Below are 16182 nucleotides of genomic sequence, written 5' to 3'. Positions count from 1 at the left end.
GGTACAATGTCAATTTTTTAGCCATCTAAATTCAATTGCTTACTTGGGTTTTTCCTTTCATTAAAAGAAAATAATAAACTGAAGCTTCTGGCTTGGACAAAATAACTTCAAACATCCTACAGAGAACAGATACTAGATAAACCACAGAGAGAAAAAAAGCTTTTGTTTGAAGGTATCTAAGGACAATCAAAGCAGCCAACACTTGAGTGACAAAAATTCCAGAAAGAAAGGAAATGCATGAAGGTTACTGGGTACAAGGTTAGAATGCAAAAGTCAACTGTATTTTTATACATGGAATATACCACATTCATGGATGGCCTAATATTTGTAAAGAAGTTAACGGTACTCAAATTGATCTATAGGTTCAATGCAATGCCAATCAAAATTCCAACTTTTTTTGGTAGAAATTTAAAAATTGATCTTAAACCTATACAGAACTATAAAGAAAACCAATGTAATCTTGAGAAAGAAAACAAAATTAGAAGACTTATGCTATCAGAAATTAAGATCCATTCTAAAACTATAGTAATTAAGACAGTCTGAGACTAAATAGACAAAATTGAATAGAGTCTATACAAGAGCCACACAAATAGTTTCACTCAAAATTAATGAAAAAGATGATGCTGCAGTAAAGTGGGCACACTGGTCTTTTCAATAAATGGTGGTAGATACCCATATGGGCAAAAATGCACCTTGATCCCTGTCTTCATACAATTCACAAAAAAATCAATTCCAAACAGATTACAGACCTAAATATTGAAGGTAAAACAATAAAGCTTCTGGAGGACAGCTTCATAGGAAGCGTATTTTCATAATTATGGGGTATAAACAAAAATTTCTTAAGCAGAACATGACATGGAAAGGAAAATACTGTTATACTAGATTTAATTAAAACAAAGAATTTCTGTTTATCAAAAGACAGCATTAAGAAAGAAATTAAAAAACAGGCTCACATAGTGGGAGATAATATTTGCATAACTTTTATCTGAAGGAAGACTCAAACCAAAATATATAAAAGAGTTATAAATGGTACAAAATAAACAGACAACCCAATTTAAGGAAAAGTCATCAAAAGATTTAAATAGTCACTTCACAAAAGAGGATACCTAAATGGCAATAAACTTATGAAAAGAGGTTCAACTCATTAACTACCAGGGAAATATAAAATAAAACCATCATATCGATCATAAAAAAATAAAAATGAAAAAAAAATCCTAACAAAAAATCTGAGTAAGGAAGTACAGCAACTGAAATTGTCATACAATGCAACGACTAGTGCATCTATTTTGGGATACCATTTGGCAATATCTACTGAAGTTGAACATGTGCATACCCAGTGACCAAAAATTTCTATCCCATTTATACCCACATAAATTTACATACATGTATATAAAAACATGCACAAAATATTCAAAATGGCTTTATTTGTAATACACAAAAACTGGAAACAACCCAAATGTCCATCAATAATACAATGGACAAATCGTGATGTATTTATCAAATGGATATTAAAGATAATATACAGTATTAAAAATGAATATACTGTGGGGCGCCTGGATGGCTCAGTTGGTTAAGCATCCAACTCTTGATTTTGGTTCAGGTCATGATCTCAGGGTCATGAGAATGAGCTTCACATTGGGCTCCGCACTCAGTACAGAGTCTGCTTGAGAGTCTCTCTCTCCCCTTCCTCTGCCCCCCACCCCCGCTCATTCAAATCATTGCCAAATCTTACAAAAGTAACCTTCTTTTCCCTTCTATCATCATGGTTAGTGTTTTTTCTTTTGAAATGATACAAGAAGGAAATCTTAAGTATGTGACCCTGAGACCATGACCTGAACCAAAATCAAGAGTTGGATGCTTTTTAAAGTGACTTTACAAATTGCCCTACTGGGCAAAGAAGGAAATAGATAAAATACAAAAATCAGTACTTTAATTCTTTAGAATGAGTGGTAGATCCTTTTATGGATCTCAAAACCATTCACTAGGAAGATGTACTTAGGGATAAAATACCCATCTGCATATGCCATCCCTTAAGTAAATGTTTGTGTATCAGCTTCATCTTTGAGGAGATTATAGAGATGATTTAAACATAGACCTAAAGTTCATAATTTGGTAGAAATTCAGTTGTAAGTATCTTGAATACACCTGGCAATTTATTTAAGTTTATTTAACTATTTAATATTATTTACATTTACTTAATAAACTTGAATTCTCCCTACATAAAATGTGACCTATCATCAGCTTTCTAATTTCCTAAACAGTAACATCTCTTCCTTTCTGTAGTATTTCCACAAATATTCTACTGTCTCATAGGTTAGTATGTGAATATAATAAACACATTGGGTAATTTTCTCATATAGGGTCTAATATAGGACTCTTGTTTGAATCCTGACTCATGAAACATATGCTTAAAAAAAAATGCCTGTATGTGATCAGGAAAATCTGAATCTATCTGGATATATGATAATATTGAATTATTGTTAATTTTTTAGTATAATAGTGGCATTATGATTGCATTTTTAAACAGAGTCCTTATCATTTAGATACATACTGAAATGGTTACAGATGAAACTACATGACTACTATTTCCTCCAAAATAATCCCTGGGAGAGGGTGAGAGAGGACAGTGAGGCACAGCTGAAGTGAGAGTGACCTCGAGTTGATCAATGTGGTAGCTGAGCTATGGATATGGGGAGGCGGGCGTCAGGGGAAGGGTACTTAAGTTGTTCTCAAAACTTTAGGGTACATTCAAAATTTTCCAAAAGGGGGAAAAAAAAAAGAGAAAGAACTACAGGTAAATGATTAATTTTGGAAGTCTTCTCAACTAAGAAAGAATGCTAGTGTATTCTCTGGACACAAGACATTCATTTGCAAAATTCATGACACGTTCATCTGCATTGCCCGTCACATTACTAAAATCACAAGGATGCAGCCGTCAGAGAAACAAACTTTTGATGCTGGTAGAAAAACAGGATATCACTGAAAACTGAAGATCACAACTTAGTAGGTGCATATTTACAACTACATAAAAGTAAAGTCTCTTTAATGCTGTAGGAATGGGGGGAAAGGGACAACTTCAGAAATGCAACTATAGTACTAGATAATTTTCCTCTTTAAGAACTACACTCTTACATACAAACTACATATTCTAGGAAATATTGGGATGTGGGACAAAGAAACTAAGGCTGTTGTGTTTTAGCCTCATTTAATAATGAAGGCTCAACTTCAAATACAGTATCATAATTAAATATTTTCAAATTACCTTAACATTATACTCAGGATGAGAATTCATATAATCAAAAAGCAGCTGATAATTCTTATACTGATGATCCCATTCTATGCGTTCACAGTAGCGAAAATCATCTCCTAGTGGGGCCAGGACAACTGTAGTACGGAAGAGCTTTGACTTCTTTCGGTACTGATCTAGAAGCATCTCAGCCCTACAAAAGAAAAAGGAAAATAAGAATAGTACTAAGAAAAGGACAATGGGGCAACTCATTAAAAAGTGTATTATGTTAAAAGAAATTGTTGTATATTTTACCTGTATTCTAGGTTAGTATGATTTATAAGGCAGATTTTTTAAAACTACTATACTAATTTTCATTATCCACTTAAAACATTCATAAATTTTGGGGTGCCTGGGTGGCGCAGTTGGTTGAGCATCCAGGCTTTTGGTTTTGGCTCAGTCATGGTCTCTTAAGTCATGAAATCAAGCCCCGCATTAGGTCCTGTGCTCAGCGCAGAGTCTGCTTGGGATTCTTTCTCGCTCTCCTTCTGCCCCTCCCCTCTGCTCTTTCTCTCTAAAATGGATAAATAAATCTTTTAAAAAATATATTCATAAATTCTTACCAGAAAGAAAAACCCACAGTTTTCCAATGGATTATCCTTAGAGAAATAAAGTCACATACCAACTTTGACATAAAATTACTGGGAACATCAATGGCCTCCTGAAGCCCGGCCATAGACACTGGATCCCAGATTGCCTGTATTTTAAAATAATTTAGTCCAAGAAGACAATAGGGATTTCTTATCTATATAAACTTTGAAGTTGGCTTTGACTCAAGATGCCTTTCTCTAATTTGATCTAAACTTGCCTGATTACACATAAAAAAATTAATAGTTTGAATGAAACCAATTATAGAACCTGATTTCCTCTTCAAAAGGAAGAAAAACAACTCACTTAACACCTGCCATCAATAAACTGGATATCTGTCAGTGTCCTTCTCAGGGCTGATCAACAGATAAAGTTTTGGAGATCAAATAGCTTTTTTGATTTCTACCTTCCTCAGATCTAACCCATGAGTCCAAAGGTCAGCTAAATACTAAATGTGCTGATGTGTTTTTATATTTCATATTATTCTAGTATTCTGCAGAAAACCTTTGGGGTTGAACTGCTGAATGCTGAACTGGGGTACCATTTGAGGAAGTCTAGGAATACAAAGTATTTAAGAGGAATGGCTTATAAAAATGAAATTAAATAAGCGGATGAAGAACTCAGAATAGTTCTCTATGTTTGTAATGCCAAGCTTAAGAAATCAGTGATAAATGACTAATGTGCTTTTTACCCAGTATTCCAATTTTCATTTCTAGGGTTATCGAGAAGTTCCAATTCACAATATAAAAACTTACGAAAGAAACTCAAAGACCATCAATAATGGAACGAAGTATTTTATAGAATTAAAAACATTTAACTAAATTTAGAAATTCACATGATCTTTTTATACTGATAGTCTCTGAAACTGCTTTGCAAATATTAAATTATTAGCAAAATTCAATAACTTGGTGAGTAAAATATAACCATAATGTTCTTACATAACATAGTTTTCTGAGATTAGCGTTCAGTAGAGTACTTAATTTTTACTAATAATTTACTAATATTCCACACTTAACCAAAAATAACCTTGGATTATTAGTTATAATTTAAAAAATACATGTCTAATGAGATTAATCAAATAGAAAGAAAAATAAGAGAAAAAAACCAAACATATAAATCAGATATGAGAAAGATACACTGTGACTGAGCATCCAATCAGATTCCCCTAGGCAACCAGCACAGAAAAGGATAAGTGATCATTTAAATGAATGCCAAGGTTTACTACTAGATATACCATATCTTGTGTGTATATGCATATGACACGTAAGAGGAAAGAATCACAAACATTAAATGTGAGTCTTCCATTCAGCATCTGTCCTAACTCCCAAGCTCCTGCTCAGAAGGTGTCAACACGGAATTCAAGAGACCAATCTATACTACCTGGTAGAGAGTGGATATTCACTAAATACATTGTACACTAATGCCAAATGAAATGACCAATATCACACTTGAAGATGTGCAGCAGCAATCTGCTCTTCATTCCTACCAGGTTAGAAATGTCAACTTAACTAGAACCAAGAAAAAAAAAAATTTCCTAGAACATCCTGTATCATTTGACACATAAATCACCATCATATGTAAAATACGTTGTATGAGAACAAAAACTCAACGTGATAAAGAATGGTACCTCTTTATTTGCGAAGTAGAGGAACCTGCTGAACTAAACAGTACCAATTTTATCACCTGTAAATTGTAGTTAAATTTCATTTTCTTTAGGGTATTAAAAATCAAGTGCCACTAAGCTGGAATGCCCGTGTTTGCTCTCCATTAATCACAAAGTAAAAAGGACGGTGATATCTGGATGTGAAGTAACCAGTAAAGATTTCAAGAATTATAAGAAGTTTTTTAAAAAATCTACATAAGTATTAAATAGACTCTTTCATCTCTATGCCCCCAGGTGCCTGGAAATCACTTGCAGATTCACTGGAACTGACTGAGCACAAGGTATGTTCCTGGGGGGCAATCTTTGTAGTGTCAGATGGGACACAGCAAAAGGATTACACAAAATAGCTTCCCCCCTCCAATAATGCACTTTAAACAGGTACTCTCAGCAACACCCAAGAAAAGAAAAAGAGGAGCCTCACAAGGTCTTTGGTGCACTGGGAGTCCCCAGTTAAAGCATCTGGTTACCTTCAAAGAAATTCCCTATCTCTGACCCCCTGAGCTACAGAACAGCGTATGCTGCCTAGCTCTATACCTTTTGCCACATAATACACTGGATTATTCTCCTCCGCCTAACTAACCTAAGCCCAGAAAGCACGCTATTCACTCTTCCTCACTGATCTTCACTGCTGTAGGAACCAATAAAATGAAACCAGGTTGATCCCTAATCTTGGGACAGTTTTTCAAAAGAACTATAAAAATCAGATTTTGCTGGAAGCGATTTAAGGCTTCAAGAAGGCTGCCATGTTAAAATACTTTTGTGTGTGCCAGAGTGAGGGACCCTCAATGAAATATTTTATGGCCACAAGGACTGACTCAAGGCAGAGACTCAATCTCACCTTCTCCTTCCAGTTTTTAAAGAAGCAATTTTTAAAATAAATAGACTTGATAGTGCACAGTGCAAAGATCTTACTTTATTTAAAAGGCTTTATCATTGTGCTTCAAAACCACCTGGGGGCATGGTTATGTTGGCACCCTATTCTCATTTTGTTGGGCTGGAGATTTTTTGAAAGCTCCCTGGGTAATGTGGGCAGCCATGCTTGGTAACTACCGACCTGCCTCATCCTTGCCCATTTAACCCTCCTGTGGAACGCAGGATGCCTGGCTTCTTCTTAGCAATTCACACGAGCGTGGAGTTCCCAAAAACCATCAAACTTAGAAATGGCAAAAAAAATTGCACATAATTATTGTTATACAATTAGTGTACACAATATGATGAGTTTAAAAATATTCCTACACTCGTGTTGCCATCATGTTATTGAAAATTTTTTAAGGATAACATGTACAAGAACCTAGGCAGAGTAGGTTTTCAGAAACCAGAAATTCCAGGGTCTTAAAAACAGTTAATGAATGTTGTGGTTTGCAGAATTTATGGCTGTCATCCTACTTTAACTGTTTATAGCTACCCCCCTCACTCTCAAAAATCTCCTCATGTGTTTAATAAATAACACGATCGATCTAAAAAAATAAAATAAAAGCCTGTATCATTTTTCTGCCAGAGGTGAGTGGTTTATATTGCAACACAATGTTTTATTTAAAGGCATTATACACCAGTAATTTTTAAGTGAAGAAATTAAACTTTAAAAGCAAACAAATGACAAGTATAGGTAATGAGATGCTTCCGTCATGAGCATAATTTTCTTCCTAAAAAAATGATTCATCCCTTTTTTATTTAAGTAATTATCTTTAAGTATAAATATTCCTAATTAAAAATTGTCTGTAAGTCAAAAATATCAGAATGATCGAAAGAGTGTATTCATCAGAGCTGGGCAGCATCCACTATTATTGAAATTGTATTAAAAGAACAGATAATTATACTCTTTATGTGTTCCATTTCAATAAACCTGTTTTTGCAGTTGGGTTGCTTTTCTTACCAATGTATACAATAGAGACCAGAAGTTTTATTATCAACTAAAGTATGTGAGATCAATCAAAAGCAGCAGAAGGCTTTTATAATGAGGGCAAAGGAGAGGGTAATAACAGACTGTTATAGGTTCTCCATTGTATATTGATCAACTGTTGTTCATTTTCCATTAAGTTATAACACATAAAAGGCACAGTCAAAGCTCTGCATTTTTAAGTTGCTTTAGATCTGGTTGAATAAGTACCTTGAGCATGGATAATGTTGGCTACTGAACCCTTTAGCAAAGAGCAGCAGAGTTGTTGCTTTGCTCAAGATGCTGTCTTAATGAAATGCATATTTTCATACCTCTTTTGGACATTTCCAAGATGTATTGTTTCTGGGGGGACTCCCCAGGGACAACCAAATCTGCCTCCGGGAAGCCGTTTAAAATCAAACTGGCAGCATATTTTAGGATCAGGTCCGCACGTATGAGGGATGTCATAGCTGTAGAAAGGCATCATGTGGCAAAAAATATCTGTGCCAGATCCCAGATCTAAAATAAAGAGCCAACAGACAAACCTGGATTTATAAATTGTGTTTTCCCAAAACTGTTCAAAATGCCAGTACTTTCTACATATATAATGCAAGCTCCACCCTAAATCTACAACCTACTTAACTACTACTCATACATAAACTCCAGTGGCATTTAAAGACCACCAGCCTGAAGGAAGAGACTCACATCTCAGTCTCTCTCTACCTCCTCTATCTAAACTGAGCAGAGACCCATCACGGACCAGCGTATGCTGGCCTGGAAAGATACAAACGAACAGAAGCAAAAGTTATCCCTGGCTCATCCAAAAATATGGGCTGTGTCCATCCCTGGCTGCCAGCTCCTTGCCACATCTGTTCCCACATCAGTAACGGGACACACTGGGGAAGACCATGACACTAGCCGCAGAGGAAAGGAGAGAAGGAGAGAGGAAGAGAATAAAAGGAGGAAAGGAAGAAGTAGGGAGGTTTGTGAGAATGCTGGGCAAATTCCTATCTATTTCTCGCTGTGAGGAGAAGAAAGGGCAACCGGAAGAGTTCACAGAGTCTCCCCGTTGTTCACCAATGAAGAGCCACTGGGACTTTTCACCAAGAAAGCAGCACAGGACAAGGGGAAGTACTTCTTAAAACCAAAACAAACAAACAAACAAACAAAAAAAACCCAAGAATAAAAACGAAGCAAACAAAAAATATATTGAAAGGGAGCACTGGTTCCTGATGCAGAACTGTCTTTAATTAAATCCCCAATGCCAGCAAGTGTTGTTATCACTGCCCTTGAGAGGTCAGAAGCCTACCACCCAGTGATGGAGGACTTGAGCAAGGGTTAAAAATGGTTACCCTTTAGGCTCCTGACCTGAAAATACCTCTCCCTCTTTATTTATAAAGTGTGGATTTCTACTTTTCAGCAATGGGTTATGTGCTGCTTTTATGACAAAGACAGACACAACAACGAAAACAAAAAAGCAACACGCACGTTTTAAAAAATGAAAATACCTCCTTCATGAAGAACCAGAACACACAAAGAAGCTCAAATGAGTTCCAAAACATAATTTTGAAGCAACATGTTCAAATCTATCTGGTAAGTGCTAACATATTCCAGTTCTATCTCATACTCCATTTAGTTAATTACCAGCTCTTTTCCAAAATTTAAAGCTTTTATAATTTGTATATTTTTGTGCTGTCAGTTGCTTCACTGAATCACACTCGAGTGTGACATCACGGATGCTGGTCACTAATGCTTGCTAACCGCACAGAGGCCCTCAGTGACAACTCTTCTTCCCTTCTCCCGTAGATCAGACACTCAACAGCCCCACCCCTTCGCCTCACCCATACTATTTAGCAGCTCATTTACACGTTTCAGTTTATCTGCTGCTGTTGGTCTTGTCTTTCATCAAATTAAGACTATAATTTCCTGATAGGCAAGGAAGTTTTCTGTATTTCTTCCAAGCATGGTATTAAGTACATAAAAGTACTCAGTACTTTCTTGCTGACTGGTATTTTTGGGCAATTTGAATGTAGGCAATACTGTTACGTAGGGCCTCTTCAAATTAACAATCCCTTTTTTTTAATTAATATGCTCTTTGCATTTGATCAAACTATACAGGATATAACCCCCTACAAGTTCTCGTTTTCCCTACAGGTTTTAATTTCCAGAATAAAAAATTATATAGTTAATTTCTTTCCTTATTGAAAAAACAGCAGTACGTAACAGGAAGTTACTGTCTAGATTCACAAACGATTTTTTGAAAACACTTAAGGGGGGATCTAACTTACACAGAAAAACAAGTATGATGCAATGCAGTAATTTCTGAACATTGTTTTAGCAACGAAACCCTTTTTGTGGATGAAATCTTACTGAAAGCCCAGTACCGGGAAAGCAGTGAATGGCAGGGGCTTAAAAGCCTGGGCTTCTGAACTACACAAAGCTGGATTCAGATCTCGCCTCTGTACCTACTACCTGTACGACTTTGGCAAAAGGCTTCACAGCTCTAAGCATCCATTTCTTCACCATTTAAAAGGGATAATGAGAGAAGAGAAGATAAAGGATAAAGATCTAGTGAGAGAGCAGATACAAAGCATACAGTACAATGCATGGCCCAGAATAAAGAACTCAATAAAGAAAAAGAAATAATAAGGTATTCTGAATTAAATGGGGGTTGGGAAAGGCAAAAACCTCTCAAGAAGCCTAAATCTTGTCTCCTTCCCACCCCTCAGCAAAGAGCTGTAGAAGTATGACCTTGGGAACACCTGTGCACCCACAGAATACAGCGTGAAAACAAGCAGGACAGGTAATAGGAGGGCTGTTCAGGAGGACAGGATTAATGGTTTAAAAGGCAATTCTTACTAGATGCAGAGACAGGAAAGACAGAAGGAGGAAACACAGGCTGAATGTGAAATAAAGGACTGGATATAAGTTCTCACACATGTTCAACTTTGTGATAAAACAAGTCCTTTTCAAAACAGAAGCATGTAAAAGCATTATTTGCAAAAGACTAATTCCTTACATTTATTTACTTCCTTTAGGCATAAAAAAGAATCCACAGTGTTCTATAGATAAATATCCTCACCACTGCTTAAGAGAATCTTAACACCAATACACTGGGAAAAAAATCGTAAGAACGTGTATCTTGAAGCAACCTAATTATCAAGACTGACACTCTGAATAAAGCCCGTAACAGGAGGAGTTCATAACCCTTATGAAATAACATCTAGGTCAAGTGAGATCTTCCACTTTCATCACACCCTACGTACCCCAATTCTGTCTCCAAAAAAATTCCAGCGTTTTATGCAATGCAAAATGTTTTTTAACTGCATAATGAACTCTCTGAATAAGCATGTGAGAAAATCCGGCGCGTTTGAGGAGATAAGCCATTGTTGGTGAATGTCCAAAAGGATCAATAGACCAACCGGACCGAGGTTTCACTCCTGTCGATAAAGAAAATAAGTGTTATTTTTTAAATTGATAATGAAACGAAAAGAAGTCACAATCCATTCAGAGCCATCAGAGTTCTATGGTATTCTGGGTCTGAGGACAAAGCATCTGCCCAGCATTCCCCTTTAGCATACGTTCCCAGCAGGGCTCCCAGACGGGAGGATGCTGCCGCTGCCATGTCTTCTTCCCAGGCAGAGGAATCGCACTAGAGGTTAATCAACTGGCACTGAAATCAGCACTCTGCCATCTCATAGATACTAGAAAGCTCCTGCCATTTAATGGAGCTAGAGAAACAAACAGGACCTAGCCCCCATCCTTCTAAGACCTCACAGTCTTGTTTTCCTTTGAGGTGGATAACCCAGCAACTTGCTATGTAATAAGGAAAAGTAAGCTAACTTATTTCAACCTGGACTCCTCAATCCCAATGTTAAGGAATTTTCAGGCTGTCTTTCATACCTCACAATAGCTTCAAATCATCTTTTTATACAGTAGCAGAAGTGACCAAAATAACTGCACCATATTTCATTAAATCTTAGTGAAATATAATAAAATTGTAATATAATATAATGCTGGTACTTTCTCTCTACCCAGAAAGGATTAATGGAATTTTCCACAACTGACTAACAGCAACTGTTAAGAGCCATTGACTAAAGATATAGCTCAATTTCACATAGGGTACAATGTAAAAAATAAACATAATAAATGTAAAGACTGGAATTAATGAAAGAAGACTAGTCATCTGGCATTATACAAATCTGATCTTTTATTTATTCAGGATACTCAAAAGCAAACTTGTACATGCAACCTATAGAAATCTATAGACGTAGTATTACTATGCGCATTTTTTTCAAACACCTGGTTAGCACTTCCATATACCTAGACTATGAGAGGTTCTAGGATTACAAAAATGAGTTTATCTTGATCCTGACTGCACAGAATATCATGCAAATAGGTGTAACACAGAGTATCAGAATATGGAGGGGAGGGAAGAACTCTGTAGAACAATCTTGAAGATGAACACAGAGCTGGGAAGCCAGCAAAGGAGACTGAGGAGAAAAAGTCAGAACTCTCAGAGGACCAAGAATATGTGTCAAAACTCAAAGAACTGATCACATATTTTTGCGTTTCACATATGTAATTCACCTCTAAAAACTGTAAAGAAACCTTTTTTAAAAATATTTTATTTGAGAGAGAGAGAGAGGGAGAGATCACGAGCAGGGGGGAGGGGTAAAGGGTGAAGCAGACTCCCTGCTGAGCAGGGAGCCTGATACAGAACTTGAACACAGGACCCTGGGCCAAAGGCAGATGCTTAACTGACTGAGCCACCCAATTTAGCTCATATTTCTGTGCTGTCAGTTGTTTCACTGAATCACACTCAATTTAGTATTTTTGGTTTTTTGTGGTGGTATGGTTTAACAATTCTGGAACTACTTTTCATGTATTCTAAGGTTGAGCAAATTAAGACCAGGGAGCCAGGGTTCACACTGTTAAGGAACTACCAAATATGTAAATGTGGGAGAGAGAATGTACTTTAGAACCCTGACTTGAAATAGGAGGTATCAGCACTAACTTACAGTTTTGTAACACACACCCACACCCACACCCACACCCATTTTCTAGCTCTGCCCCAGGAGGGCCTAGATACAGTAACACCTCAGGACCAATGAGCACACCTTAGCTTCTAGATGATGACTTCTAAACACTATGCTCTATTAAAAATAACCTTAAAGAAATGGCTCATCCCAGGACGGTGGCTGGGAAAATACAAAAAAAGCCTGGAACATATACTTACAGCATAAAGTAAAGAAATGGTCAAAGAATCATAGGAACATATTAAAATAACTCAGGAGACAGCCTGTAGGGGCTTCCACTATCCAAATGTGTGACAATTGGGGCATCAAAATAAACAATGACAGTACTGGGTTATAACCCATTGAATAAAATAAGAAGCCACAAGCTCCATGAGCCCTAAATAAAAAGAAAATAAAAAAAGAAATAGGAAATAAAGGAAAACAAAAAGGAAAGGTATATTCCTTTCAGTAGAATGCCAACTAATAATTATAGAAGGAATGACAGAATTAGAAAACCATCAATGGATCCTAAAAGTACAACAGGCAAGTTTGATGAGGAACAGGATATTTAGCTAATCTCAATGTGTCCCCCACAAATAAGTTATTAATTAAAGAAGAAAGATGTAACAGTACAGCAAAGAAACTTAAGAGACCCAAATTAAGCAACTGACCAAGGCTAGCAGCACCAGTATTAGAACAGGGAGACATCATGTGCCTCCTGACAGGATGCACTGAGGCCAACAGAACATCACTGCAGTGATATTCGAGCAAAAGAAGTAGATTGGTTTAGGGGCACCTGGGTGGCTCAGTCGGTTAAGCGACTGCCTTCAGCTCAGGTCATGATCCCAGGATCCTGGGATCGAGTCCCACATCAGGCTCCCTGCTCAGCGGGGGGCCTGCTTCTCCCTCTCCCTGCCACTCCCCCCCTGCTTGTGCTCTCTATCTCTCTGACAAATAAATAAAATCTTTAAAAAGAAAAAAAGTAGATTGGTTTAGGTTAGGAAGGGGGGAAGAAGGGAGGGAAGGAAGGAAAGCAGGAAGGAGGGAAAGAAGGAGGGAGGGAAGGAAGGAAAAACAACCTGAAGCTAATCGTGAGGAAATGGACATACTCAAATAAAAGGACTTCCTACAACAAAGTCCTGCACTCCTCAAAAATATCAAGGTCAAGAAATTTTTTAAAAAGGCTGAGGAGCTAGCTGTTCCAGATTAAAGGAGACTGAAGAGATGTGATAACTAAATGCAACACATGAGCATGGTTGGATCCTGGACTTCAAGGGAAAAAAAAAAGCACCTTTTATTAAAAAAAAAAAAAATGCTATTGAGAATTTGAATATAGCCTATGAATTTGATTACAGCATTATATCACTGCTAACATTCTGGATTTGATAACTTTCTTCTGGTTATATAAGAAAATGTCCTTTTTTTTTAATTTAACTTTTTTAAATTTTGTTATGTTAATCACCATACATTATATCATCAGTTTTTGATGTAGTGTTCCATCATTCATTGTTTGCGTATAACACCCAGTGCTCCATTCAATACGTGCCCTCTTTAATACCCATCACCAGGTTAACCCATCCCCCCACCCCCTCCCCTCTAGAACCCTCAGTTTGTTTCTCAGAGTCCATAGTCTCTCCTGGTTCGTCTCCCCCTCCATTTCCCCCCCTTCATTTTTCCCTTCCTGCTATCTTCTTTTATTTTGACATATAATGTATTATTTGTTTCAGAGGTACAGGTCTGTGATTCAACAGTCTTACACAATTCACAGCACTCACCATAGCACATACCCTCCCCAAAGTCTATCACCCAGCCACCCCATCCCTCCCACCCCCTACCACTCCAGCAACCCTCAGTTTGTTTCCTGAGATTAAGAAGAAAATGTCCTTATTTTCTTAGAAAACACACAATGAAGTATTGGAAGATAAAGAAAGAAGATGCCTCCAACTTACTGTCAAATAGTTCAGAAAAACATGCATTATGAATCTAAGTACAGGACATATGAAAGAGCCCTTCCCAGCTGTCATGCAGCTTTTTATAAGTTTGAAATTATATCAAAATTAAGTTATAAAATAATAAAGGATTGCAATGTCCCAAATAACAAGGGCGGAATTAGCTTACAAGTGAGAGTAAAAATCACCATCAAATTCTACAGTGATGTCAGATTTTAGCAACGTTAGGGATGTTTTCCCTATCAAACTCACATGATCCACAGGAGCAGCAACCTAGCTGCAGTGGACTTAAGAGTCCCTGGGAGGTGATGATACAGAAAAGGAAGAATGTAAACCATATTTTTTAAAACTCTGACATGAAAGGAGGTGAGAGCTAGGCAGAGACCTAGAAAGGACCCCAGTATCCCACTAGGGTTTTCCTTGGTATGGTAAGTACTGTTTTAAAAGGGGTAAGGGGCAAATTTAGGTAAAAGCGCAGCATAAAAAAGCGCCAAAGTTTTATAAAGGGTATGTCTGCCAATAATACCAGGAAAGATCATGAAAAAGATTTTGTGCCATCAAGCAAGATCATCAAAATACATAATAAAGTAAAAATTGTTAGGAAAAATGACAAGAAATGGTCATTAAAAAGAATAAAATACACCCCTCAATTTTTGACAAACCTAACAGACTTAAAAATTAGAAGAGAAGTAATATGAATAATATAATTAGTCACTGGATTATTCCAAGTACATTTAATATTAAAGCTTAAGAGAAGTCAGGGAACAGTTAGAAAAACAGGTATTTTGGGCAAAAGACAATGTTGGTAACTCAAACTTCAAAAAGTTTATGATATTTTGGGCAAAAGATAATCTTAATAACTCAAACTTCAGAAGGTTTATAATGATCATATTTGCATAACAGGTCACAAAAGCAGAAATTAACAAAAAACAATTTAAAAAGCATTCCATGACCAAATATAAAGTATCCAAAACAACATGCTGTTGTTCTAAATTGCTTAAAAAACAAAACAGAACATGAATTTACAAAATGCAGCCAAAGCTACAAAAAGATATTCCATTTCTCAAATGTGTCCATTATCTAAATGTAAGAGCTAAAAACCATAAAGTTCCTAGGTAAAAACCACAAAGTAAATCCTATGACCTTAGGTGAGACAATGGTTTCTTAGCTGTGACATCAAAACACAAGTGACAAAAGAAAAACTAAAATGGACTTCATCAAAATCAAAGCTTTTGTGCATCAGAGGACACCTTCATGAAACTGAAAAACAACCCACAGAATGGAAAAAAGTATTGGCAAATCATTGTCTGACAAGAAACTAGCGTCAAGAATATACAAAGAACTCTTACAAGTCAACAATAAAAAGACAAAGAACCCAAATGTAAAAATAGCCAAATAATTTGAACAGACATTTCTCCAAAGAAGATATATAAATAGCCAATACACACATGAAAAAACGTTTAACATCATTAGTCTTTAGGGAAATGCAAGTCAAAGCCACAATGAGGGACCATTTCATACACACTAGCATGGGTAAAATAAAAAAGACAATAACAAATGTTGCACATGTAGAGGAATTAGAAATCTCATACATTGCTGGGGGGGAATGTAAAATGGTGCAGCCATTATGGAAAACAATTAGGCAGCTCCTCAAAATGCTAAACACAGAGCTACCATATGACCCAGCAATTCCATTCCTAGGTATAAACTCAGAAGAAATGAAAACCTATGTCCTCACGAAAACTTACGCTAGTGTGGGGTAGGGGGATGGGGTAATTGGACAGTGGTCATTAAGGAGGGCA

General features: G+C 36.6%; 1 protein-coding gene across 1 annotated transcript in view; it reads right to left on the bottom strand.

Annotated features, from left to right (window-relative positions):
- Positions 1-16182, bottom strand: part of MAN2A1 (mannosidase alpha class 2A member 1) — a 166949-nt gene that overhangs the window by 87572 nt on the left and 63195 nt on the right. The window contains exons 6-8 of the mRNA XM_064596459.1: positions 10680-10853; positions 7746-7932; positions 3263-3440 (exon numbers count right to left, since the gene is read on the bottom strand). Of these exons, the coding sequence (XP_064452529.1) occupies positions 3263-3440; positions 7746-7932; positions 10680-10853 (539 nt within the window). The remainder of the gene's footprint in view (positions 1-3262; positions 3441-7745; positions 7933-10679; positions 10854-16182) is intronic.

This window comes from Mirounga angustirostris, unplaced genomic scaffold (genome assembly GCF_029215605.1).
Source record: "Mirounga angustirostris isolate CCGP_5_RB_7025 unplaced genomic scaffold, mMirAng1.0.hap1 SCAF_7, whole genome shotgun sequence".
In the NCBI taxonomy this organism is placed as follows: domain Eukaryota; kingdom Metazoa; phylum Chordata; class Mammalia; order Carnivora; family Phocidae; genus Mirounga; species Mirounga angustirostris.
The sequence above is the reverse complement of the archived record's forward strand: the minus strand, read 5'-3'. Positions and strand labels throughout refer to the sequence as shown.